A 26,572-nucleotide genomic window follows, 5' to 3' on the forward strand; every position below is an offset into this window, starting at 1 on the left:
CTGTACGTGGTAAGCTACGCCTCGCAACCTGGTCCCTGTACCTGGTAAGCCACGCCACGCAACCTGGTCCCTGTACGTGGTAAGCCACGCCTCGCATCCTGCCTCCTGTACATGGTAAGCCACGCCACACTTGGCAACAACTGTTTGGGGTCCTGCTGCTTGTGTGACGTACGTGGTGTGTGAGGGATTTTCTTGTCCAGGTTCAGCAGCGGTGGGTGGAACGCAATTCATTCCAGGTCCGACGACGCCAATTTAAGGTTAGGCACAAGTGAGGAACGCCTCGCGACCTGGACATTTGTCCTAGATTGGGAAGGTAAGCTCATACAAGTTAATATGTCTTGAAGGTTAACATAATGTAATGGAGTAGTCACACCGAAGAGGCTCCTTAGCCACTGTAATGAGGTAGTGTCACTGTGACCAGAGGATGTGCAATTATCAGGGTAAGGCGTGTGATCATCAGGGTGAGGTGGTGTGTGATCATCAGGGTGAGATGGTGTGTGATCATCGGGGTGATGTGGTGTGTGATCATCGGGGTGAGGTGGTGTGTGATCATCAGGGTGAGGTGGTGTGTGATCATCAGGGTGAGATGGTGTGTGATCATCAGGGTGAGGTGGTGTGTGATCATCAGGGTGAGATGGTGTGTGATCATCAGGGTGATGTGGTGTGTGATCATCAGGGTGAGATGGTGTGTGATCATCAGGGTGAGGTGGTGTGTGATCATCAGGGTGAGATGGTGTGTGATCATCAGAGTGAGGTGGTGTGTGATCATCAGGGTGAGGTGGTGTGTGATCATCAGGGTGAGGTGGTGTGTGATCATCAAGGTAAGGTGGCGTGTGATCATCAAGGTAAGGTGGCGTGTGATCATCAAGGTAAGGTGGCGTGTGATCATCAAGGTAAGGTGGCGTGTGATCATCAGGGTGAGGTGGTGTGTGATCATCAGGGTGAGGTGGTGTGTGATCATCAGGGTGAGGAGGTGTGTGATCATCAGGGTGAGGAGGTGTGTGATCATCAGGGTGAGGAGGTGTGTGATCATCAGGGTGAGGAGGTGGGTGATCATCAGGGTGAGGAGGTGGGTGATCATCAGGGTGAGGAGGTGGGTGATCATCAGGGTGAGGAGGTGGGTGATCATCAGGGTGAGGTGGTGTGTGATCATCAGGGTGAGATGGTGTGTGATCATGGGGTGAGGTGGCGTGTGATGATCAGGGTGAGGTGGCGTGTGATCATCAGGGTGAGGTGGCGTGTGATCATCAGGATGAGGTGGCGTGTGATCATCAGGGTGAGGTGGCGTGTGATCATCGGGGTGAGGTGGCGTGTGATCATCAGGTTGAGGTGGTGTGTGATCATCGGGATGAAGTGGTGTGTGATCATCAGGGTGAGGTGGTGTGTGATCATCAGGGTGAGGTGGTGTGTGATCATCAGGGTGAGGTGGTGTGTGATCATCAGGGTGAGATGGTGTGTGATCATCAGGGTGAGATGGTGTGTGATCATCAGGGTGAGGTGGTGTGTGATCATCAGGGTGAGGTGGTGTGTGATCATCAGGGTGAGGTGGTGTGTGATCATCAGGGTGAGGTGGTGTGTGATCATCAGGGTGAGGTGGTGTGTGATCATCAGGGTGAGGTGGTGTGTGATCATCAGGGTGAGGTGGTGTGTGATCATCAGGGTGAGGTGGTGTGTGATCATCAGGGTGAGGTGGTGTGTGATCATCAGGGTGAGGTGGTGTGTGATCATCAGGGTGAGGTGGTGTGTGATCATCAGGGTGAGGTGGTGTGTGATCATCAGGGTGAGGTGGTGTGTGATCATCAGGGTGAGGTGGTGTGTGATCATCAGGGTGAGGTGGTGTGTGATCATCAGGGTGAGGTGGTGTGTGATCATCAGGGTGAGATGGTGTGTGATCATCAGGGTGAGGTGGCGTGTGATCATCAGGGTGAGGTGGCGTGTGATCATCAGGGTGAGGTGGCGTGTGATCATCAGGGTGAGGTGGCGTGTGATCATCAGGGTGAGGTGGCGTGTGATCATCAGGGTGAGGTGGAGTGTGATCATCGGGTGAGGTGGTGTGTGATCATCAGGGTGAGGTGGTGTGTGATCACCAGGGTGAGGTGGTGTGTGATCACCAGGGTGAGGTGGTGTGTGATCATCAGGGTGAGGTGGTGTGTGATCATCAGGGTGAGGTGGTGTGTGATCATCAGGGTGAGGTGGTGTGTGATCATCAGGGTGAGGTGGTGTGTGATCATCAGGGTGAGGTGGTGTGTGATCATCAGGGTGAGGTGGTGTGTGATCATCAGGGTGAGGTGGTGTGTGATCATCAGGGTGAGGTGGTGTGTGATCATCAGGGTGAGGTGGCGTGTGATCATCAGGGTGAGGTGGCGTGTGATCATCAGGGTGAGGTGGTGTGTGATCATCAGGGTGAGATGGTGTGTGATCATCAGGGTGAGGTGGCGTGTGATCATCAGGGTGAGGTGGCGTGTGATCATCAGGGTGAGGTGGTGTGTGATCAAGGGTGAGGTGGCGTGTGATCAAGGTGAGGTGGCGTGTGATCATCAGGGTGAGGTGGCGTGTGATCATCAGGGTGTGGTGGTGTGATCATCAGGGTGAGGTGGCGTGTGATCATCAAGGTGAGGTGGCGTGTGATCATCGGGGTGAGGTGGCGTGTGATCATCGGGGTGAGGTGGCGTGTGATCATCAAGGTGTGGTGGTGTATGATCAAGGTGTGGTGGCGTGTGATCATGAGGGTGAGGTGGCGTGTGATCATAAAGGTGAGGTGGCGTGTGATCATCAAGGTGTGGTGGTGTATGATCAAGGTGAGGTGGTGTGTGATCATCGAGGTGGTGTGTGATCATCGAGGTGGTGTGTGATCATCAAGGTGAGGTGGTGTGTGATCATCAGGGTGAGGTGGCGTGTGATCATCAGGGTGAGGTGGTGTGTGATCAAGGTAAGGTGGCGTGTGATCATCAAGGTGAGGTGGCGTGTGATCATCAAGGTGAGGTGGCGTGTGATCATCAAGGTGTGGTGGTGTACGATCAAGGTGTGGTGGCGTGTGATCATCAAGGTGTGGTGGTGTATGATCAAGGTGAGGTGGCGTGTGATCATCGGGGTGAGGTGGCGTGTGATCATCAAGGTGTGGTGGCGTGTGATCATCAAGGTGTGGTGGTGTATGATCAAGGTGAGGTGGTGTATGATCAAGGTAAGGTGGCGTGTGATCATCAAGGTGAGGTGGCGTGTGATCATCGGGGTGAGGTGGCGTGTGATCATCAAGGTGAGGTGGCGTGTGATCATCAAGGTGAGGTGGCGTGTGATGAGAGCCGGGTTAACAGTCAGGGAGGGGTTATGGTCGCGCCAAAGGAGCGTGGCGTCTGTGCGCTTCGTTGTACTGAGGACATTCTGTACAACTGTCTGTTGTTGCAGACGCGGCGCTGATGCGGACGCGGTCAGCGTCTGGCGGTCTGCTGCCCAACCCACGCGTGGTGAGCCTGGTGTCCCAGGAGGCGCCCACCGCCCAGCCCACACAACACAACCTCCTCATCATGCAGCTGGGACAGTTCATAGACCACGACATGATAGTCGTTCCCGTCGTCAAACGTAGAGGTAAGATCGTATTGAAATTTGTGTACTTGATATGGAATATGGCAACCCTACCTCCCTCCCACACGCATACCAAGCTGATTGCTGAACTACTGTAGATTCTTCAACCATGTCATTGCCAGTAAAGGAGACAGATTATGGACAGAATATAGTTTTCTCCCATTTTGATAACATTATTGATTTGTTTTGCTTCGACAGTTTTTCACAAGCAACGGTATTGACCAGCTTGTGGAATATGTAAACTTTGTCTAACCCAGTTAACGAAAGTGTCTCATGCAGTAGTAAATCAACTTGAATATTGTCATAGTATTGAAGTTGACATGGGTATAAACACTAAGGGATGAGACGTTAAGTAGAAGGTAGTATGCAAGTGACAAAGTAGATTATCAGCCACACCATTCCCGACCAGTTAAGCTACTGTAACCATGTATTGTACCCATTGTGCGCGCGCTCTACCTCCCATCATCTACGCTACGTACCTTTCACCCACACTGTCAATGAAATTCTTTGTATGTTCAGAGATTGCAAAGTCTGAATAAAAAATCATTTTCTCCGGTTGAGTAAGATAGTAAGTTTTTGGACATGGTGGTAGTGGTGGTTGCCATCCAGTCGCGACGTGGCCCCACGAACCACCTGGGATGTTGCCACCTGTGACTTGGGATGTTGCCACCTGTGACCTGGGCTGTTGCACCGCAGGTTCAAAGGAGTCGAGGGTGTGTGAGGAGTGCGAGTCGTGGCGAGAGCCTCAGTGCGCACCCATCCCCATACCTGAGGACGACCCACACCTTCGCTCGCACCAGTACTACACTGGCCAGCGGAGGTGCCTCCCCCTCACCAGGTAAGGTCGTACAGACATGGTCAACTATAACCACTCGTACTTTACTGATAGGTGGATAACACCCGCTCAGCGTACAGTTGTGGACATGATACAGACGTCCAACTGACACTCGTCTGGCATGTTTGGATGAAAAAGTTGCATGAGCCACTGTATCCTGAAAGTATTTATGCTAAAAAACATTATCTCTGGCAATTTAACCCTTGCTCTTCTCTGTCTGCGAAAGACGTGTATTATGGTTTCATTATGTCAAGTTGAGGAGGATAGTGAGTGTGGTAACGTGATGGTACGTGATGCTCACCCTGGTGTGGGAGGTGATCATGCTACCAGTGTTCTTCTTCCTGCAGGAGTGGCGGTGTTGGGGGTCGGGACGCCCTGGCCCGGCTCACCATAGATCAGGTCAACATCAATACCGCATTCCTCGACCTCTCTACGGTAAGGACGCACACCTCATCTGTAAGTTGTTTACAGTTCACACTCGCTGAGACGGGCCTCCGTGGTGTAGTAGTTAGCGTTACTGACCATGGGTCGACACAGGCCCGCCTGGGTTCAAATTTTGGGTGCGACAGTCGACTCTCGCCCAACACAAGTGTTCATCCTCCTCCATGGCACTGGTCTTTAAATGGGTTCCTGGCTTAGGCTGGTGTCACACAGGTGTAATGACGTGTTACATGTATATAATGTTGAGAGACGGGGCAACACAAGTGCAAAGCTGTCACCCCATAACACACAATGGTGGGTTAATTTAGTACATTTATCCTCGTAGAATAAGAGAACAGTTTGATATTTAGCATTACCTGAGCTGGACAAGTAGAGGTCATTAAAAGAAGGCAGGGGGGAAAAAAGTCCATACAGTAAACCAGTTGGACTAGTCTTAAAGTACGCCACTCATCATACACAGGACACACACAGTGCTGTATACTTTTTCTACATCAGAAATATTGAAGCAAAGTATCAAGACCAATCTGTTGAGACTACTAGGTACACAAGACAAGAGGATAAAAGTAATGAATCAGCAGAGAATAAACTTTTAGGAAAATTATCTGAAATGAACAATAATGAAAAATTTTGTTTGAAGGAGGAAGTACAGTAACTGTTGAAATGAATCAAAGATCGCGAATGATATGAAATAAGAGAAACTTAGATATTTGAAATAGCATGTGTGAGATTTTTAGGTGTTTGTTGCATATAAGGAGATGGCGGCAGGACTAGCCCTGTAGTTCCATTTTGATGAGACAAAATGCAATCTGGGGTGCAAACGTGAAAGGTGCAAGATGGTTCGGGACATGTCTTTAAACCACCAGAGTCGGGACTGTGGTACCCTCTGGACGGCTGGTGTCAATATGTTGATGTTACGACCCTGAGGGATGACGGTGTGGCCTTTTATCTGCACTTCTGAGCCAGGGAAGGACACCATACTCGAAGGTTGTCATTTGGAACGTGTTTATACTTTCAAACCGCTCGGCCCCTGGCGTGTGGTACTGTCCATACTGGAGGCTGAAAGACTTTCTGGGTTTGTTTTCACAGTTTTAGTCAACTCGAGACACTAGTGGTCTGGATGATGTGTGTATCTAATTCTGGTCTTTTGAATCATTCATATAAAGGTTACCCCTTCATTCTCATTTTCTGTGCTTACAAACTCTCCCAAAGAAACTTTTTTTTTTATTAACGATGAATAACGATACACTGCTTATGTCTATAGGTTTAATTAACGATACACTGCTTATGTATGTAGGTTTTTAATTAACGATACAGTGCTTGTGTGTAGGTTAATGATGAACGATACACTGCTTGTGTGTGTAGGTTTCCTGTCCTGGGCTGTACAGTTAACACCGATCTCTGGTGTCGTCTCAGGTGTACGGGAGTGACGAGTGCCGGGTGCAGGCCCTCCGCCTCCACAACGAAGGACTGATGACCGAGGCGCTCACAGGCTTCCTCCCCATGGAGGACGGACAGCACTTTGAGGAATGTCGCTCACACCAGAAGAAGTGCTTTATCGCTGGTGACGACAGGTGGGTAGGGCACCTGGGATCTGGACGTGGGACCTGAGTTGACCTGGGATCATTTCACAGCTCCCACGATTGTTATGGATGATTTTGCTGGGAATTGACCGTACTTTATATTAAATCCAACTGTGGATGATGACGTAGTCTATCCTCCTCCCTAAATACCGTCACGTAACTCACTCGTCCCCCTCCTTGTGTGCAGGTGTAACGAGCACTTGGGATTGTTGGCGATACACATGATATTCTTCCGCGAGCACAACCGTCTGGCCAAGCAGCTGTCGCGCCTCAACCCTCACTGGGACGACGAGAGGATCTTCCAGGTACCACGTCCGGCCGGAGTTGTGCTCCACCACAGCAAGTGGGGCTACCCTCCCACACCTGCCACGCTGGAGTAAACACGGCTCAGCCAGCGAAGGGGAAAAAAGAACCATCTCTATTGTTTTATTTTGCTGAAATTATGCTGGGACTAAAGAGAAAATTTATACCAATTTTGATAGCCATTATCTACCCATATGTATAACTTTATCTCTTAACTGTCTGTCTCAATGATCCAACACAGTCGTGTGCGTGGGATAAGGAGAGGACAATGTAGTAAAGAATTTGACAATCATAAATCCCAGAAGGTATCATAACTTTGCTGTGTGAGGTTGTAGTTATAACCAGATACATCGCATGTCCTCCCCTGGCATGAATACAAACTACTGTCATTACCATCTTCATACACTGACATCATCCAATGGTTGATTGAAATTCTATTTATTTTCTCTGCACGCAGGAAGCACGACGGATCAACATAGCGCAGTACCAGCACATCCTGTACAGCGAATACCTGCCCGTGCTGCTGGGCACGGCCAAGGTGGCAGAATACCGCCTCTCCCCAGAGAAGTCAGGATACTATAAGGTACATCACACACACACACACGGGGGGGACGCACGCCTTGTCATTGTCACTCTCGTACTTTCCAACTCTACTTTCTCCCAGACGCTGCGGAACTTTCTCTTGGATTCTCTGGGTACTTTCCTTGGTTTATTTAGCTTAACTTTGGGTCTTCTAAGCTTCCTTGTCATTCATTACGTCTTGGCTTTCTTTCTGGGAGTCGGCCTCTCTCTAAGTGTCTTGGGCTTCGTTTTTCTCGAGGGGTTCTGGCGATTATTGCATCTTAGATTTCGGTTTGAAAAGCCCGAAGTTTGTTTCTTCGTCGACATTTGACAGCTGCTGCAGCTTTTCTTTTCCCCCAACATTGTGTATTCATGCTGGCCTCACAACACCTGGTGTAGTGTCATCATACCGCACATCAAGGATCAGTCGTGACAGATACATACATCTTGATGCTGGCTACCTTCACTCGGATATTCCAATTTCTGCTCAATATTTAATATTGTCGTCTGGTGCTCTGTACCCTGAGCAGGAGAACTTAAATATCTGGATGTTTCCAGACGTATTCTGAAACCTTGACTGGTAAACCTGGCCAGTGAAGACCACGTAGAATTTTTTTGTAACAATTTGATATGTCAATAGATATATATCTATTAGCGACTCTAGTCTATAAAGGTCTCCGGCAGTGTCATATACAGTACACTATAGTCTTACAGAAGATCGGGCTTGAGTGTTACAAATCAAAATTGTCTCTGAACTGTCGTGAGCCACCGCAGGAGGAGGAGAAGGGTATGGTACACTGGTGCTAGTACATCTGGTCATGTTAACCACGGTAGAGTAACCAACATAGTTTGAGGTAACGAGTTAACGGCATTTCCCTCCTATAACTACCGTGACCTGGCGAGAGTGTGTGCCTCTTCCCCAGGGTTATGACGACAGGGTGAACCCAGGGGGTGTTGAACGAGTTCGCGACGGCCGCCTTCAGAGTCGGACACACGATGGTTCCCGAGGACCTCCTGCTGCTGGACTCTTACTACATGCCAGAGGCTACCATCCCCCTCGTCCACACCTTCCATAACTCCACAATGGCATTCCTGGTAAGACGGGGAGGGGGAAGCGGCGGGTTCGAGGGAGGGAGAGCTGGGCTGGCTGATGGAGGTGACAGCCCAAACCCTCCATCACTTTTCCCCTGCCGCTTGTAATACCTGCCCGACTCTCCTGATGAAGAGGAGAGGGAGGAAGGAAATGGGAAGATAGGGCGGGTGAGAGTTTAGGGGCAGGGGGTCTAGCTACATGGCAGCTGGTCCTTCCTCCCCGCTGACTGTCCGTAGCCAACACGGGTAACCGTCCACACCCGGCACAATGCCTCTGTGGTGAGGTGCAGGTCAGGGGAGGAGGAGGTTAGAAATATATGGCAACGTGGGATGATCGTAAACATACACAACCACCTTATGAATATCTCTTACAATGCTTAGATGGTGTTCATTACTCGAGTACTACAGTTAGCCGTACTGTCTGTCTCATCCAGCAGCCGAGATTCATTCTACGGCGCGGGCGGACGGCCCTCAGTTCTCCCAGCTGTTCATCTCCCGTCTGGTTGGTTGGTAAAGTAACAGGGTGCCTCTTGGGTTGAGGTAAAGCATCGCACTTTTCAGAAGCCATCAGGCACCTTTTAACTCTGGGTCCCCAAAAGGAACACTGCTTTCACTACCAGGTCTAACGAGACTTATCTGTTGGCTGGAAAGTTATTTCACATTATAATTTTTCTGGTCGCTGAGAAATAATGCGAGTAATTTAATGGTCCACATCGAAAAAGTTAATTCCTGATGACGAAGGTTAAAGACTCGTCTACACCTTGTGTATACACTCGATCTACTGTGTAGTGATACTTGAAATTATGGCAGAGAACGCGCACACGTACAGCTAGACGCACACGCGAGCATACACAAGATATGAACGCATATGTGCATGACCTTAACCCCCAACTGTCTGTCCTCCTGCAGCCAGGGATGTGCGACAAGGTGATGCGGGGTCTGGTAGGGACGAGGCTGCGTCCCGTCGACCTGACGCTAGTGGCAGCCATCCTGGACAAACTGTTTAAGGGCCAGCAAATCCCAGGCCAGGACCTCTTTGCCAGGAACATCGCTAGAGGTAGGTGAGCAGGGGGAGGGATGCACGAGGTCAGCATGGAGGAGGAGGAGGAGGGATGCACGAAGTCAGCATGGAGGAGGAGGAGGGATACACGAAGTCAGCATGGAGGAGGAGGAGGGATGCACGAAGTCAGCATGGAGGAGGAGGGATGTACGAGTGGTGTGTGTGTGTGTTAGTGGGAGTGTGACTGCCCAGGCGGCAGTACAGGACTTGTGTGTGGTGTGGTTTCATAATGGACCAATTTATGGCTTTGTTCTAGACTTGACGGGATGAATGTTATGTAGTTCATGATTCTGTGGTTTGTTTTCGTGGTAGGACGGTGCGAGCCAGCTTGGTAAGCTGGCTCGCCTGTGGTCATCTTCCTGATGATGAGGACATGGATTCTAGGAAGGTACATTGTCATTACATTATGATCTGTATTGGTAGGTCTAGTTTCCCATGGTAACGGCAGGGGTAGTAAACCATACTTCGTATTTAGGTAATGAAGAGATACTTATTTTTCGTCTGCAGGTAATGGAAGAAAGAGATGGTAGATTACATCTCGTATTCAAGTGATCTTTATAAACCTCATTTTTCTTGTGCTATATTCATATCACTGAAATCCTTGACACAAATATTGCTATTTGACAAAAGAGATTAATAAATTTCAGCTGGGAATATGATGCAATGTATGTGACGTGATCATAAGACAGTGTATGAGACAACCATTAGTTAAGGTACGAGACAAACTGTTGAAAATTTCATAGTATGGGAAGTAGTTACAGCAATGACCATCTTGTCCTTCGCAAAAATAATGCTTTCAGATTATTTCCTGAAGGAGGGTATGTGACTTTTCTGTTGCAGGTTGAGAACTGGTTTCCGAATAACGTTGGTGTAATTTATACTTGTGCTGAAAAAACGCTTAACCTGACAGAAATCTTTGCCCATCAGTGTCGGGACATCTCGAGCTCTTGTCTCATGATCTTTATATGGATTTACCCTTGACAGTGAGGAGGGCTAAGGGGTGTGGAAGGGAAATGCGTCCTTCGTTTTGAAAGGCCAGATAATTTACGAACCTAATGAAATGTTCATAGAATGAGGTTTGATTACAATTGATGTATATCATGAACTCGACTTTTCCCCATTTGTTATCCCTGTGTTTGAGGGAGACTGATCCAGACGGGATAAGCAAAGCTGTATATTCGTTCCCGGATATGTAACCAGGTAAGGTAGGGGACAAAACGTATAACCAGTGTCTTCCTTTCCCAGGTCGTGATCACAGTATTCCTGCGTACGTCAAGTACCGGGCGGCGTGTGGCGAGGGCCCCACAGCCACATTCGATGACCTCCTTCAAGTTATGACCCAGCAGACCGTGGCGGCGCTCCGGAAGGCTTACTCCCACGTCGAGGATGTAGACCTCTACACTGGTGGCCTGGTGAGGGTGCTAGGGCTGTGCCCGGGTTGTGGTGGCTGTACTGCAGGGTTAGGTGGACAACATAGATGACATAGTGGCCTGGTGAGGGTGCTAGGGCTATGCCCGCGTTGTGGTGGCTGTGCTGCAGGGGTAGGTGGACAGAGGTCACATTTTGTGTTGACCACCTCTCTGCCTCGATGAAGTCAGTAACGTAGGGTAGAAAAGGTCAGCATTAACACCATCTGGGTAGCTGATGCATTACAACGAACAATCTTTAGGTTATGAAAATTGTAGCACCTCAAACGACGTCTGTACTATCTCCAACGACGTCTGTACTATCTCTACGTCTGTACTCCCTCTAACAACGTCTGTACTCATTACTATTAGAATAGGATAAGTGGTAGTTACTCATTTATGCAGTCATGAACACTTGGTCCTCACCAGGCTGAGCAACCGGTGGCTGGCGGGTTGGTGGGGCCTACGTTCGCCTGTATCATCGCCTACCAGTTCCTCAACTCCAGACGTGGCGACAGGTTCTGGTGAGTACTTCAGCGAAGTCCGGCCACGCCAGAGGGGTTACAACCTGCCTCGTGACGAGGCGCTCATCCAGTGTGGGTGTTGGTAGATGTAGATGCATCATTTGCAGAACCGAGACTTCAGGTATAGTCCAGGGAAGCAGACAGCAGTCGCCCAGGGCGGTACTACCGTCCTGGGTGAGGAGCGTTGCAGTGGTGGCCGGAACCGTCTTATACTCTCATGTCAACATTGCTGGTCTTACTTTGTCTCATCAAAACTGGACGACTAGGCTAGTCCAGCCATCTCCTTTCTTGCAACATACACCTACTCAAATTTATTTATCTTCACGTAATTCCACTTGCCATCTCCTGTCTCCACTACAGTCTTTTCTAAGTAATCATGATAGACCAAATCTATGGTCCTTCGTCCGCGGCATCATAGGATGTTAAGAATTTGAGTTTCCCGTCTGGCTCTCCTGCTACTTAGAGGGAGGGCCCTGCTAGCGGTAGCACTGGCTCATTCCGTCACCTCTCCCCGTGTGTTAGACCTTCCTCTTTGTTCACTATACCAACACTCGTGGGGTCTCTTCTCATAACCTATCTGCTGTTGAACACCATCTGTCTCGTACCTCTCATTCTTCTCCAGGGACAAGTTTCTAAAATGTTCATCAGCCACTTTTTCATATCCAACTATAACCTCCACTTCACGATTACGGCTCACTGGTGGTGTGTCTGCATCTTCCAACGTCAATACACATGTTGAGCGCCTCGAGGAACACGAGTCTTCCAACTTTGTAGGTCAATGTCTGTCTCCCACCTACCACACTTTTCCTTTATTTCGCCAATGGTTCTAATTCTACAAGTTTTATATTTTTCTTCGACTGTAAACTCCTGCCTTGAGACTGTGGCATCGTCTCTCCCGCAAGCCGAGATCCTGTACTTGATATAAGCTTTCACCATAGGAAAGGGTTGAATTCCACCTTTATGGGTGGTGGAGGATTAAAGACTTTAAGTTCTCCATTCTCGGTAACCTGGAGCAAATAGTTTCCCAGTCTACCCATATTCCTGACCACTGTGACCACTACCCTAATATTATGGATTTGTTACCTACTACTTAATCCTACGCGCTGTAACTCCACAATCTCGTCCCAGTTGGTTCATCTGACCACACTCGTGAATATATTTTAACAGCACTTCCCCTTCCAGCAGCCCTTTATAAACGTAAATATAAGCACCTCGCCAAAGCTGACTTGAATAACTCGTGAAGTTCTTTTTACTTGGGTAAGTCTCTTATGTGGAGATGTTTGTCTCCGCCAAACGCATAGCAGATGTTATTGTTGCGGGAATGGAAGCATTTATCCCCTCTTCCTCCAAGACGACCTCTGCATCCAATCCATGGTTCAGCCGTTCCTGTTTTGAGGCCATTCAGGCAAGGGATCAGGCATATCGGGCTTGGAAAAACTTGCTTCTTGTGACTCCCATTCAGCTTTTATCATTGCCCGTGATCGCTACAAGCATGTTATGTGAGGCGAAGTGTTCCATTATTTAAAGGAAGTGCGATAATCTCTCCTCGTCATCCATTCACAAAGTCTTTCTGGTCTGTAGCTAAGGGCATCTCTTAACTTCAGTCACTCTACCTTTACTTCACTTTTCCGTTTGACGGCACTATAGCTGTCTCTCCCATTGACAAAGCAACGCTTTTTCTCGTGTCTCCTCTAAGTCCACATTGGATAACTAACATTGCTTCACCCCCTGATGCTCTTATCAATCCTGTGCACCTAACTGTAAAATCTTTTCGAATTGTTAGAATAGCGCTTCCCTCTCTGGACACAAGCAAGGCTTATGGTCCTGATGGCATCCATCCCCGTGTACTGAAAGAATGTACCTCTGAACTTGCACCTGTGCTTGCTCGTCTGTTCCGTTTCTTCTTGGAAGGATGCGTTGATACATCCCCTCCCTATGAAGGGTGACCGTTCTAGCCCCTCTAACTATCGTCCTGTTGCTTTGATAGCTACCATTTCCAAAGTCTCTGAATCCCTCCTCAACTCCCTTATCTTTAAACACTTCGAACATCAGTCCTTCCTGATCACCAGTATAGCTTCCGTGAGGCGAGATCCATTGGTAATATTCTTTCCTATCTTACTAATGTCTGGTCATCATCCCTGGAAGATTTTGGGAAGTCATGTGTAGTTGCCCTTGACATACCTAAGGTTTTTGACAGGGTGTGGCATCGGAGTCTCATCTCTGAGCTCGCCTCTTTAGGTTTCCCTCCCTCTATCTCTGTGGTGGTTGATGGATCAGCCTCTCCCCGTTCTCCATTAACGATGGTGTCCGTCAACGTTGTCCTGTCCCCTGCACTTTTTCTCCAAATATTTACATCCACAAATAACCAAATGCACTCATACACTGACGACTCAACACTGCATTACTCCACATCCTTCAATCCTTCTCTTCTCTCACTCCATCTGCATCTCATCTTGGCACAACTTCCTCAATAAACTCTGACTTCGACAGGATATCTCGGTGGGATGAATGACATCTGGTTAAGTTTCATGTCTCCAAGACCCAGTTTCTACCTATCTCTCTCTCGAAAATTCCTCAACTATTGTTTCTCCTTTGACGGTTCCGTAGTTCCACCTCTTGTTAAACATACTTTGTATTACTGTAACATCTACTCTTTCTTGGAAACCCCACATTACGGAAATAGTTAAGTCTGCCTCTAAGAGACTGGGTGTCCTGGTTAGATGTTGAAATTTTTCTTCTGAACAGTTGCTCCGTTAATACTAGGGATTGATTCGTCCTTGTATGGAGTACTGCTCTCACGTCTAGGATGGTCCCAGCTCTGCATCCTTATTTGACAGAGTTAATGTCAAAAGCGATCAGACGTAAACTCCAAGTTTAACTACAAAACTTTTCTTCTAAAGGTATCACTTTGATTTTCGCTCCCGAGAGCTGGCTGCTTGTGTGCCCCCACCACTAGCTAGGCCACACAATACTTGGCAGGCTGCTGCGTCACATGGTTACTGTGCGGCCGTCGGCAACTCAATGGTGGGCCGTTTTGACAACTTTCTTTCCCTACCCATCGAAGCTTTGGAACTCATGATTTCTCGTATCTTTCCCAGTAACTATGACCTGGCATATTTCAAAAGACGGGTATTTCACTTTTTCCAAAATTTTTGAATACTTTCCCTTATCTCTCTTATTCCGTTTCATTATCATATCCATATTTCAGTTAAGGCCTGTCTTTGATGTGGAATTTAGTGCGTGACTGAAGCCTGCAAAGTAAGGAAAAAAATGAGAGGTTTAAGGGGGAAGTATTTAAGGTAAGAGAAAAGACGTTTCACTGCATTAGTAGGACCTTGTAGTGCATAGAAAGTAATTATGTACTTCATCTTACTACTCAGGTACGAAAATGCTGACAATGGTCTGACGTTCGCCCAGTTGAACGCCATTCGTAGCTCTGCCACCTTCTCTCGCCTCCTGTGTGAGAACATGGACGAAGAAGACGGTCGAATGCCACCCAAGATATTCTTCCTTCCGTCCAAGAGAGAGTAAGTCTGCCAGAGACGAGAGTCTCATCTTCCACGACCAATCATTTCCCTCTTTCTCCTCACCTCCCCTCCCCCCTCTGAGAGTACCGGCTCGTACTGACCGCCTGGATAATTGTTCTTATCTGCCATCTGGAATGTTTTCCCTGAGGTCATCTGAGGACGAGATATTACGGTCTGTTACCAGAGAGTGTATGTCACCCACATCCCCTTTTCCGTTTCCATATAGAGTCCTTCTTTTCCTCTTCCCTTCATCCATCATGTCAGACGTGGGGTCGTCTAGGTGTTAGCCACACAGTGGTGGTGATACAAGTGTATACTGCATGATGATGGGGAACACTTGCCTTACACTGGGGTCAACTGTTCATGTTCTTGATGGTCAAACGGTGGTTAAGGTACAAGTCTCCTACTGCCACAGCAGAAGTCTCTTGTTAAATTTGTGTTCTTCATCTTGTCAGGCAGGTTGATGCCTGGATGTGACATCCTTAATTTTGTCATTGTCTTCGTCGATAATTTATTGTATGGTTAACAATTGTATCATTGTATCTTGTACAGACATGATTAGTGATTCGATGTAGTTCATCAAATTTCCTCATCACCAAATGGTGACGTGTATCACCGGGCAGGAACTCGCTGCAGCTGTGTGACCGGCTGCCCTCGGTGGACCTGAGCCCCTGGCAGGAGCAGCAGTTCCCGCTGGAGGTGGAGTGTAGCTTCCAGGGCCAGCTACACCCTCCCAACAGATACGTCCACGTCTCCAAGTGTCTCGTCTGCCTCTGCCTCTCCCACGGACAGGTAGGTCTCCTCCTCACTGTCATGTTTCCTCAACGCCCAAATGACGTGTGTACAGTTTCCTTTGGAAGGTTGACGAGCCGTTACTGTGCTCCTCTCGTGGTGGTTAGCGCATCCGTCCCTCAACACGCTGGTCATCCTCGCCCAACAATCGTCCATGTCGCTGCTCATTGTTAGTATTCGTCCTGTGGCTTCAGTGAAGCCAGTAATCACTGTGCTCCCATCCATGTGGCTCGTAGGAATGAAATCCTCCACATCGTTCCAGATGCAGTATGTCTCCACTCATCCAAGCTGGTTGTCATCCATGCTGGTCCTCCTTCACTGTACTGGTCGTATACCGGTGTGTCCCCGTCAGCCTCGCCCTTCGTCGCAAGCTTGGTCGTGCCTCCTTACAGCCATTCTGCCCTGGTCTCTATAACGCATCCCCTTCACTTTGACACACACACACCCACACACACACACACACACGCCGGAGTTGCATTCAGGTTTATAGAGAAGGAAATATTCAGCCAGCTATTCACATTCTACATAAAGCCAAAGCCAGAATATCCTTGCCATGTTTGGTTTAGTTGCCACACCTAAAGAAGCAAGAGACAGAGAAGCACCAGATGAGGACAGAAAAGATGTTACCATGATTAGGAGAATTGTGTCGCAGGGAAAGGCTGGAGTTCTAGATCTGGCCACCACAGACCAGAGAAGAGCGAGGGGTGACTGGGTCACTACCTTTCAAGTTTTTTTTTTTTTAAACGTATTGATGACGTAGACAATGAACACTTCTTGCAGAGGTGTAGGGAGAGAGCAACTAGAGGACACGTAAAACTACGTAAGAAACATAAGAGATGTGGTGTGGTTTTAGTAAGAGTGGTGGATAAATCTATTACAATGAGGCATGGTTAATGCAGACTATCCAGGCAGCAATATATCGAAGCATACGAGATGGAGCAACACAGGTGTAAGACTCCCTCCCCGTGCAGTACAAATGGGTAATTACAGCAAAACATGCACCCCTTACAGATGGCACGCATCTCATGATATGGGATGTCTAATGTAGTGACAGACTGGGAGAATGAGTTTTCATGGAGTGGAGACACCAGCAGTTCGTGTATACAAGGGATTATTTCATGTATCGTGTGTCTGTACATGCTAGATATCAGTTTCTTTCTAGATCTTGTTTCTATTGTGAATATCATATGATATACTATTCAACGCTATTCTGGGCACATAACTTTACCACTGGAGTAAAATTGAACACAAAACAGGAGATGTAATCCTGAAGACTGCACAAGAGTAAAGAATTTCTATCAGAACTTAGATTTGTAAATTGAGTTCATTACCCACGACATTGATGGTGGTTGTGGAAGGTTTTGCGTGGTTTACACCGTAGCAGTAGGAACATAGGTACCGTAGCCTGACCTGCAGAGGGAAGGGTAGAGTTGTGTGGCTCAGTGATAGATGGCAAGAGCAGAGATGTGTACCGTGGTAGTGGTTAGGATAGGTTGACCCCTGAGCCAGCCAGCAGTTGAAGAATGAGAGAGAAGCGAGGAAATAAACACCAGGATGAGCAAACAAGAACAAAGATAACCTGAAAAGAAGACCAAAACAGATTGGAAATAATCCAATATTCGAGTCTTGGATCCATCAAGAATAGATTGTCAGAGCAGCTCATGAGGGCGAGCAATTTACAGAGTTGAGGAGGAGTTCGACAGTTGTACAAGTGTTTTCCCAGTGAAGGTTCACTGTAACCCCTACACAAGTGCAGTGAAACGGAGGAGGTCGTCTTGGAAAGCATTAAAGTTGCCAGAAGAAAATCACTCCAGAGGCCTCACTCGTATAAGGCTCAGAGTCTTAATAGTTTCCACACATGAAATGAGTCATGTCAACACGCTTGACGGCACACTGTCATGATGTACTGGCTGAAGAAACGTAAAGTGTCAGGGAAGACGAATGAAAAATAGTAACAAAGACTGATGAATCTGATGATAGTGGGAAAATCATAACCACGTACGTGGAGAGGACTCATCATGATCATCATCAAGGGCTAAGATGATGCTGGGTAAGATCGTGTGCATCAAACCTACAACACTAATGTGGATGTGAACTCAGGTTTAGGCGAGAGAGGCTGGGTGGACTCTCTCTCTCTCTCTCTCTCTCTCTCTCTCTCTCTCTCTCTCTCTCTCTCTCTCTCTCTCTCTCTCTCGTGAAATATAAGTAGGTATTTAACACACACACACACACACACAGTCTCGCAAGGCCACCAACCTGGCTACCGCCTTCCTTCCCTCCACGTCATCTGTCGTCACACCTGACAGTCTGGTTTAACCTTGCAACATTTTGGTGGAATGTTTTCTTTTTAATCGATGTCTGGGAAGTTCATTACACAACAGGTCCATCAATGAATAGCTGGGCCACAACTGTCATATTGACAGCTTAATGCATTTGTAAAACAAATTATAAATTTTAACGATCTCTATCGCTATATATATATATATATATATATATATATATATATATATATATATATATATATTACATAATGTATATGTAAAGAAAAATAAAATTAATTTCTAAGAATTTCTAATGTGTATTAAGAGCGTGGGATCGCCTTAGATGCTCCAGTACTTGGCTTATAAGCTTAACCCTGTAATCCAATCCCTTGCAAGTTATGTTTCTTCCCCTCTCACGGTCGTGCTTGCTACCCTTCTCACAGATTCCATTCAAATCCTAACGGTACGAGCTCAATCTTAGACATAATTCACAACCCGAATATTTATAAGAAAATGTCTAAATATTGCATGAAGTTAATGGTCACTTATGATAGTACGATTATTCGTATACAGTGTACTTACTATGTGTGACGGTAACTTGTGTGTTTCAGATGCGATGCAAGCCTCACCTGACAGGATGTAAACACTCGGATAATGACGAGTACTGCAGGCTCTTGTGTTGAGAACCTGGTCAACAGATGGCGTTACTACACTGCAGACACTCCCAACAGATGACGCTAGTGATGCGCGGGAACACTTAAACGAATATGTTATGGTATTATCTAGATCTTGAGTATTAGAATTAGTATTATGAATATTGGTTGAAGATGAACGTTTGGTGCTGGAAGGAAAGGAATTTAAGCTTTCTCATGCGATGTGTGGAATGTTTATATAGAATAGTGCTAGGAAACTGAATATCTTGTTAGTTATGCGTATCGTATGTTTACATATATTTTATGAAGTTTAAAGGTTATATTTATTTTTGTACGTACCAACAGAATGTCCCAAAAATACTGTAAATATATTTTATATTTTTTGTATTTGTTTAGTTGAAAGAGAATACTTTAATATTTTAGAATGTGTTAAATATAACTGATAAATTAACATCGAAATTGCATACCCTTCCCAGTCGTTCCACATCTCTATTTAATATTCGTAAAGTTTCTGATGTTGATATAGTTTACTGGTGGTGATAACTGGACCATTTTCTAAAGCCTTCAATGTTTGAAGGAAATTAAACCAAGAAACGATGGTTTTTCTTGGGTGTTGATGGCTTCTTACTGATAAAAGTTAAGAGTCTTACATAAAGTGAGTTGTTTTGTTGGAAATGTTGAAAATGTTTTAAAATTTCCTGTGAGCTAAACGGTAGGTAAAATTTGTGTATAGTGTATGCAGTGCAATAATAATAATTTACATTGTTGACGGAATATTACTGCTTTGATCATCCTACAACTTACTGATACAGTCCTCTTAATGTCTCTCTGGTGTCTATGTATATATCCCATACTCTTAAGGTGTGAGGAAGAGTATGATACACACGTTTCGGGATATGTTCAGCTGGGTGAAGGTCAATAGTGTGTAGCTACACACAGACACTTGCGCTGGGTTAGAGCCTGTGGCGTGTAGTAAGAGGCGGCATATGAGGGGGGAGAGAACCCAGGTGCTTGGGTGTAGCTGAGGGAGGCTCGAGGAATTGAGTTTGGACAGCAAAGGATCAACAGAGTGTTTGAGATCTCCTTCCCTAGGAAAGAGGTTAAGACCTTTAAGCTAAGTATAGTTCAACAGCAGAGGTTAGTCAACATCCTGATATATGCTTATCAAGTTCTTAGACTCCGTGACTTGAGTGTAATACAGAAAATGTTTGTAATTAATGATTAGCTGAAGTGTATATACGAATCATCAGTGATGGATTACCAGAGTAATTTGATAGGGTAAACATCAGGCTGTGGTGTCCCTGAAGCGATTATGTAAGTGGTCATTCGACTTTGCTGAATAAACTGGTCATTATCGGCGACCTAACCATCACCATTGTGGGCAAAACTCTGCGAGGCCAACAGCTCGGATACAAGTTGAAAATGGTCTTAATTGTGTGTCATTGGAATGTTTACCCGAGTGTAGCTACATTAAACATTCTGTAACGGAGATGTGCATCATTCGTTATGGCTGAACACGATCTATAATGGTTTGTGATTGCCGAGATGTGCTCACAAGACGGGTCTTGTCAGTGATGAATTACGCCCAAACCGACGTATGGTTGATAATAGAACAAGAAAAAGAAAAAGGATCTCGAACACCAGTGGTTGAAATGGTCAGGTGTACGAGTGACCTCGTCAGGGGTCACGCCCACTGAAGCTTGTCTCATTGTTGGGACCAATTTAATTGCGTCTGAGCTAAATGACTGTCATCTATTACAGTCATCAAGCATATATGGAGTTGACTTGCCTTACTCAGAGGTGGCGTCTGCAGGTGGTGGTGACCTGTCTTGTTACCCCTGCAGGTGGTGGTGACCTGTCTTGTTACCCCTGCAGGTGGTGTGTGATGACAGGTAACCTAGTGCCAGATGGTCACATGGTTCGTTCCTCAGGAGGGCGTGTAACTCTGGCCTTCAGATGGGTTATCTCTGCCTCGTTGAAGGTAAGTATCCACAAGTGTTGACGGACACGCCCACAACACAGTAGCCTCCGCCAAGCGCGGCTGGTGGGAGGTGAGGCACGTGTGGCGGAGCCGGTGGGAGGTGAGGCACGTGTAGCGGAGCTGGTGAGAGGTGAGGCACGTGTAGCGAAGCTGGAGGAAGGTAAGGCACGTGTGGCGGAGCTGGTGGGAGGTGGGGCACGTGTAGCGGAGCTGGCGGGAGGTGAGGCACGTGTGGCGGAGCTGGCGGGAGGTGAGGCACGTGTGGCGGAGCTGGCGGGAGGTGAGGCACGTGTGGCGGAGCTGGCGGGAGGTGAGGCACGTGTGGCGGAGCTGGCGGGAGGTGAGGCACGTGTGGCGGAGCTGGTGGGAGGTGGGGCACGTGTGGCGGAGCTGGCGGGAGGTGAGGCACGTGTGGCGGAGCTGGCGGGAGGTGAGGCACGTGTGGCGGAGCTGGCGGGAGGTGAGGCACGTTTGGCGGAGCTGGTGGGATGAGGCACGTGTGGCGGAGGTTGCGAGAGGTGAGGCACGTGTGGCGGAGGTTGCGGGAGGTGAGGCACGTGTGGCGGAGGTTGCGGGAGGTGAGGCACGTGTGGCGGAGCTGGCGGGAGGTGAGGCACGTGTGGCGGAGCTGGCGGGAGGTGAGGCACGTGTGGCGGAGCTGGCAGGAGGTGAGGCACGTGTGGCGGAGCTGGCGGTAGGTGAGGCACGTGTGGCGGAGCTGGCGGTAGGTGAGGCACGTGTGGCGGAGCTGGCGGTAGGTGAGGCACGTGTGGCGGAGCTGGCGGGAGGTGAGGCACGTGTGGCGGAGCTGGTGGGAGGTGAGGCACGTGTGGCGGAGCTGGTGGGAGGTGAGGCACGTGTGGCGGAGCTGGCGGGATGTGAGGCACGTGTGGCGGAGCTGGTGGGATGTGAGGCACGTATGGCGGAGCTGGTGGGAGGTGAGGCACGTGTGGCGGAGCTGGTGGGATGTGAGGCACGTGTGGCGGAGCTGGTGGGATGTGAGGCACGTGTGGCGGAGCTGGCGGGAGGTGAGGCGGAGCTGGCGGGAGGTGAGACACGTGTGGCGGAGCTGGCGGGAGGTGAGGCACGTGTGGCGGAGCTGGCGGGAGGTGAGGCGGAGCTGGCGGGAGGTGAGGCATGTGTGGCGGAGCTGGCGGGAGGTGAGGCATGTGTGGCGGAGCTGGCGGGAGGTGAGGCACGTGTGGCGGAGCTGGCGGGAGGTGAGGCTCCCTGTGCTAGTCGGTCATGATTCTAACTTGGAGTTAATTTGATAATGACAACTCTCCATGCGAGGTGTCGTGTGGTGTTACCAGTTACTTATGTGTAATGGCCACTTGGCAACACATTCATCATGTAAACTATAATCTTAAAGGGACCTAAGGTGTGGTAATGCGATTCATAAAAAGGTAATAACATGATTATGAAAGACTATCAGGCTTCGTTAGAATCTTGGGCAAGTTTTAGTAAAAGGTTTCTCAAACGACATTGGTACCATTAACACAAGCCGATGATGAGGGATTCGTATGTTCTGCAATTATTTACTTTTATTCGTAATTTATCGGTTTCCCGCATTAGCAAAGTTGCGCCAGGAGCAGACGAAGAAAGGCAGCATCCGCTCGCATCCATTCTCCAGCTCTCGTGTGTAATACACCGAAACCACAGCTCCCTTTCCACATCCAGGCCTCGCAGACCCTCCCATGGTTTACCTAAGACGCTTCACATGCCCTGGTTCAGTCCATTTGCAGCACGTCGACCCATATAGACCAAGCGGTTCCAATTCACGCTTATCTCGTACACGTCTTTCACCCTCCTGCATGTTCAGGCCATGATCGCTCGATGTATATATGGTATATAGAGGGTGACGTGCTATCAGTGGTCTGAACCAAAGCATGTGAAGCGACCAGGAGAAACCATTGAATTTTGTCTACCTCTTAAGTCTACTTTGGACTATTCCACTGCTGCTTTTCCCTTTTCTGGCTTCATTTTCTAAATAATCAGTTATCTTCTTCCTGGCTCCCGGCCGCATTCAGTTCTCTCCCAGCCACAGAACAGGATGGCGGACCTCCTCTTGTTCTGAGCGAAAGTACCTACGAACTCGCCCCTGTCCTCTCCCGCCAATTACGTGTTTGCTCTAACACCCCCAACTTCACCTGGGAAGCCTAACTTGGTACAACCCATTCTTGAAGAGAGTAGACCGTTCTAACCCTTCCCACTATAGCAGCATTGTTCTACCTTCTGCCGTCTCCAAACATTTCGAAACTCGACTCGAATCCCATTTTCTGAAACACTTCGAATTGTATTCCCATCCTTCAGATCACAGATATGATTTTCACAATGGAGAGTCTACTGCTAATTTCTCCTGGGCGTCCTAACACAAGTCGTCCTCTCATCGATTCTGGTGAACCTTACGTCGTGGACCTGGACATTACGGAAGCATTTGTGCGTCACAAGTCGGCTCATGAAACGTCCGTCATTTGGCTTTCCTCTTCCCTGTTCTCCAGCACACAGCTGTCCTCTGGTCGTTCCTTTGTGGTGGTGGTTGGTGGAGTTAGGTCTTCCTTTTACTTTTATCTACAAAGCTGAACCACTTGTGACCTTGCCTTCTGCCTACCATCATTCTTCACTCCATGAAACCTTTCCTCTGCCTCCAGCTCTATTTACTCTTACACTGGCAACTCCATTGTACATAACTGCTTGCTCTCTCTCCTCTCTCTCTCTCTCTCTCTCTCTCTCTCTCTCTCTCTCTCTCTCTCTCTCATCGAGCTAAAAAATTTTCTACTAGGATCTGTGTAAGACTGTGGCATGGGGAAGCAGTAACTGGTTAGATTCAACAGTACGAAAAGTGAATTCTACAAACGTCTATTTCTAATCTCCTCCTATTCAATTTCATAACACCAGAGTTCCACATTGCATTAATGTAAGCATATTAGGCAGTTCCATAACCCCTACTCGCTCTTGTAAACCTCACGTGATGATCATCAAAATTTGTTTCTCGAAAATCTTGGTGTTTTATAAATCCTTCACTTACTATTATTTTTCTTTTCGTTTTGAAAGGAATTATCGAATACTAGAAAGAGCCTCGCCCGCCCAAGCATGGAGTACCCGTAACATATCTACAATGTGTGTTCGTCCACTCGGTGTCAGCCAGACCGGAATCTCAAACCCACCGGATAAATAACTCTTGTTGACCGTCTCTCTCAAGTCATTCTGTCCACCGTCGTGTTGGTAGCGTGTCTCTGTTCTGCAGGTATCATGTCGGCCACTGATCTCGTGAGGTGTCTGGCTGTACCCCATATTGCAAATGAAAGAAAACGGGAAGATAGGTTGATGAATATTTGTGTTGAGGTTGAGAGAAAAGAAATAAGTAATGAATGAGTCAAGGAAGAGCTGGATTGTGGAGGGAAAAGGGCAAATTGGAGAGGAAAATACGTAGAGGGAAGCAGTGGGACAGATTTATATTAAAGTTTTAAATGAACATACAATCGCAAACAAACTCATTAACGATTGATGACAAAGTCTATCAAATATAAACTGGAGAAGTGTAATGAGATGGTGAATTTGGAAAAGTTTGCGATACAGAAGTATGAAGTGGAATGTGACACAAGTTATACACAGCATCATACCCACTGGCACAGTATCATACCCACAGGCACAGCGTCATACCCACAGGCACAGCATCATACCCACTGGCACAGCGTCATGCCCACTGGCACATCATGCCCACTGGCACAGCGTCATACCCACTGGCACAGCGTCATACCCACTGGCACAGCGTCTAGTTTTACCGCACCACAACACCTTCCTGTCACTGCCCTAACCACATAAGGAACTGATCATCAGTATTGCTCACGACAGAAATGGCCTGAAAATTCAAATGTCTGTAACAGATATGTAAAGCTTGCAACAAAGTGGTGGAGAATTAGATTTAAGAATAGATCATCATCACGGTTGGATAAGGAATCGAATACTTTATTCCTTCATAATCGAGACTTCAGCCACCATATTAACTAGGACAATGCCCAATAGATTGTATCTTATCATTCAACTGTGGATAGAAATATCATAAAACCTACCATTATCAAAAATTTTCATGAATATCATATCAGTCTAACCACATCCCTTTGTAAATAAATGAATTGTCAATATGTAAATTTATGATCTGATCTCTTGACTCGTGTCGTCCCATTTCTTACCTGATCTTCGCCTGACCTCAAGCTGATATCACGCGCCTTACCTGTCCCTCGTATCTGTAAAATCTGCAAATATTACCCCCCCCCCCTTTCCCTTCCCCTGTATTTCTGATAAAATGAATATATTCACAAAAACTGAACTTCCTGTTTCATTTTCATGCTTGTTCGCAGTTTGACAGACACTAACAAAAACAGACGAAGAGAGGACGCATTCTTCACATCCATTCTCCAGCTGTGATGTGAAATGCACCGAAACCACAGCTATCTATCCACATTCAGACCCCACAGACCTTCCCATAGTTTACCACGGATGCTTCACATGCCCTTGTTCAGTACACTGACAGCATGTCGACTCAGGCATAATACATCGTTCCAGTTCACTCTATCCCGTGCACGCCTTTCACCTTCCTGCAAGTTCAGGCACCATCACTCAAAACGTTGTTCACTTTATCCTTCAACCTTCAATTTGGTCTCCATCTTCTCCTTTTCCCCTTCACTTCTGACGTATATATCCTCTTTGTCAATCTTTCCTCACTCATTCTCTCCATATGTCCAAACCATTTCAACACACCTCCTTCTGCCCTCTCTACCACACACTTTTTATTTCCACACATTTCCCTTACTCTTTCATTACTTGATCAAACCACCTCACACCACATATTGTCCTTAAACATTTCCAACGCGTCTATTCTCCTCCATTGAAAGATCTAGGGTTAGCAAAGTGATTGTTTTATGGAGTTGAACCCAAACCTCCCATTGACACCAAGAATCTTTTAGTTCTCCCTTTTAAGAATGATTTTGATTTACTTCCCGTGTTTCTTAAATCCTTCAATGTAAATGTTGCCCTCAGCATCAATAGTACTATAAAGAATATCTTAATCAGGAACTCACCACAAAATTCTCCTGGATGCATCCATGAAGTGCCATGTAGAAATTGTGATGTTATTTGTTGGGCAGACTGTTAAGGATCTTTCTGTTAGACTTAAGCAACACGTGATAGTATAAGAACAAGACAAGAATCAAATGCCTTGTTTAATCACGTTAGAACTATGATCATTGTATTGACTGTAGTAATGCCATCTCAGTTATTAACTCTAACTCCAGTACAACGAGAAATATCATTGAATCTTCTATTATTAAATACACAAAGAATAATAATCTTTATATTAGTGAAAGTCTATACAAATTGGATAGCTTTATTGTTGATAAGATTTGTAAACAATGTCCCTTCTTGTCCACAAAATGAGTTTATGATACGCTCGTTGTATGTCTTGGACAATCACATGTTTACCAAATGGCGTCCTAGCTACGTCTCTTCGTTGAATATTAACTGACTTATATTTCTTTCTTGTGTCTCCCCTGATGCTGTGATTATTACAGGGAAGTGCACTTGGGAACTTATATTTCATTTCCCTCATGGACTCATAGGAATATACTTAATCACGCGCAAAATTGTGATCCTTTCCAATATATATATATATATATAGAGAGAGAGAGAGAGAGAGAGATTCGTTCCTAACGTCCATCAAAATGTATAAAAACTTTCAAGCTGAAATAGTTGAAATGATTTTTGATATCATTATTAGTTAAAACAGTGAAACCATTGTTCACTAAAGTCCATTACGATGAAAAATGAATACAGCTCGTTGCGCCATCTCTTGTCGTGATTCATTACTAAGGTTCAAGTTCACCTCAGCACCCTAGCGATGAGTGACGTCACTGTAAAGTCTTTGGTGACTGGTGCGCTTCTTGATGTTCAGTTGGTTTTTCCGCTGCCATATTGTCTC

General features: G+C 47.0%; 1 protein-coding gene across 1 annotated transcript in view; it reads left to right on the top strand.

Moving 5' to 3' along the window:
- Nucleotides 1–19,381, top strand: part of LOC139750342 (salivary peroxidase/catechol oxidase-like) — a 34,492-nt gene extending 15,111 nt beyond the window's left edge. The window contains 14 exon segments of the mRNA XM_071665024.1: nt 3,403–3,582; nt 4,276–4,417; nt 4,762–4,849; nt 6,269–6,426; nt 6,623–6,740; nt 7,196–7,321; nt 8,223–8,244; nt 8,246–8,394; nt 9,301–9,448; nt 10,697–10,863; nt 11,287–11,381; nt 14,762–14,908; nt 15,532–15,700; nt 18,573–19,381. Of these exon segments, the coding sequence (XP_071521125.1) occupies nt 3,403–3,582; nt 4,276–4,417; nt 4,762–4,849; nt 6,269–6,426; nt 6,623–6,740; nt 7,196–7,321; nt 8,223–8,244; nt 8,246–8,394; nt 9,301–9,448; nt 10,697–10,863; nt 11,287–11,381; nt 14,762–14,908; nt 15,532–15,700; nt 18,573–18,644 (1,781 nt within the window). The 3' untranslated portion in view covers nt 18,645–19,381.
- Nucleotides 19,382–26,572: the final 7,191 nt, after the last annotated feature.

The sequence above is a fragment of the Panulirus ornatus genome, chromosome 9 (assembly GCF_036320965.1).
Source record: "Panulirus ornatus isolate Po-2019 chromosome 9, ASM3632096v1, whole genome shotgun sequence".
Classification (NCBI taxonomy): Eukaryota; Metazoa; Arthropoda; class Malacostraca; order Decapoda; family Palinuridae; genus Panulirus; species Panulirus ornatus.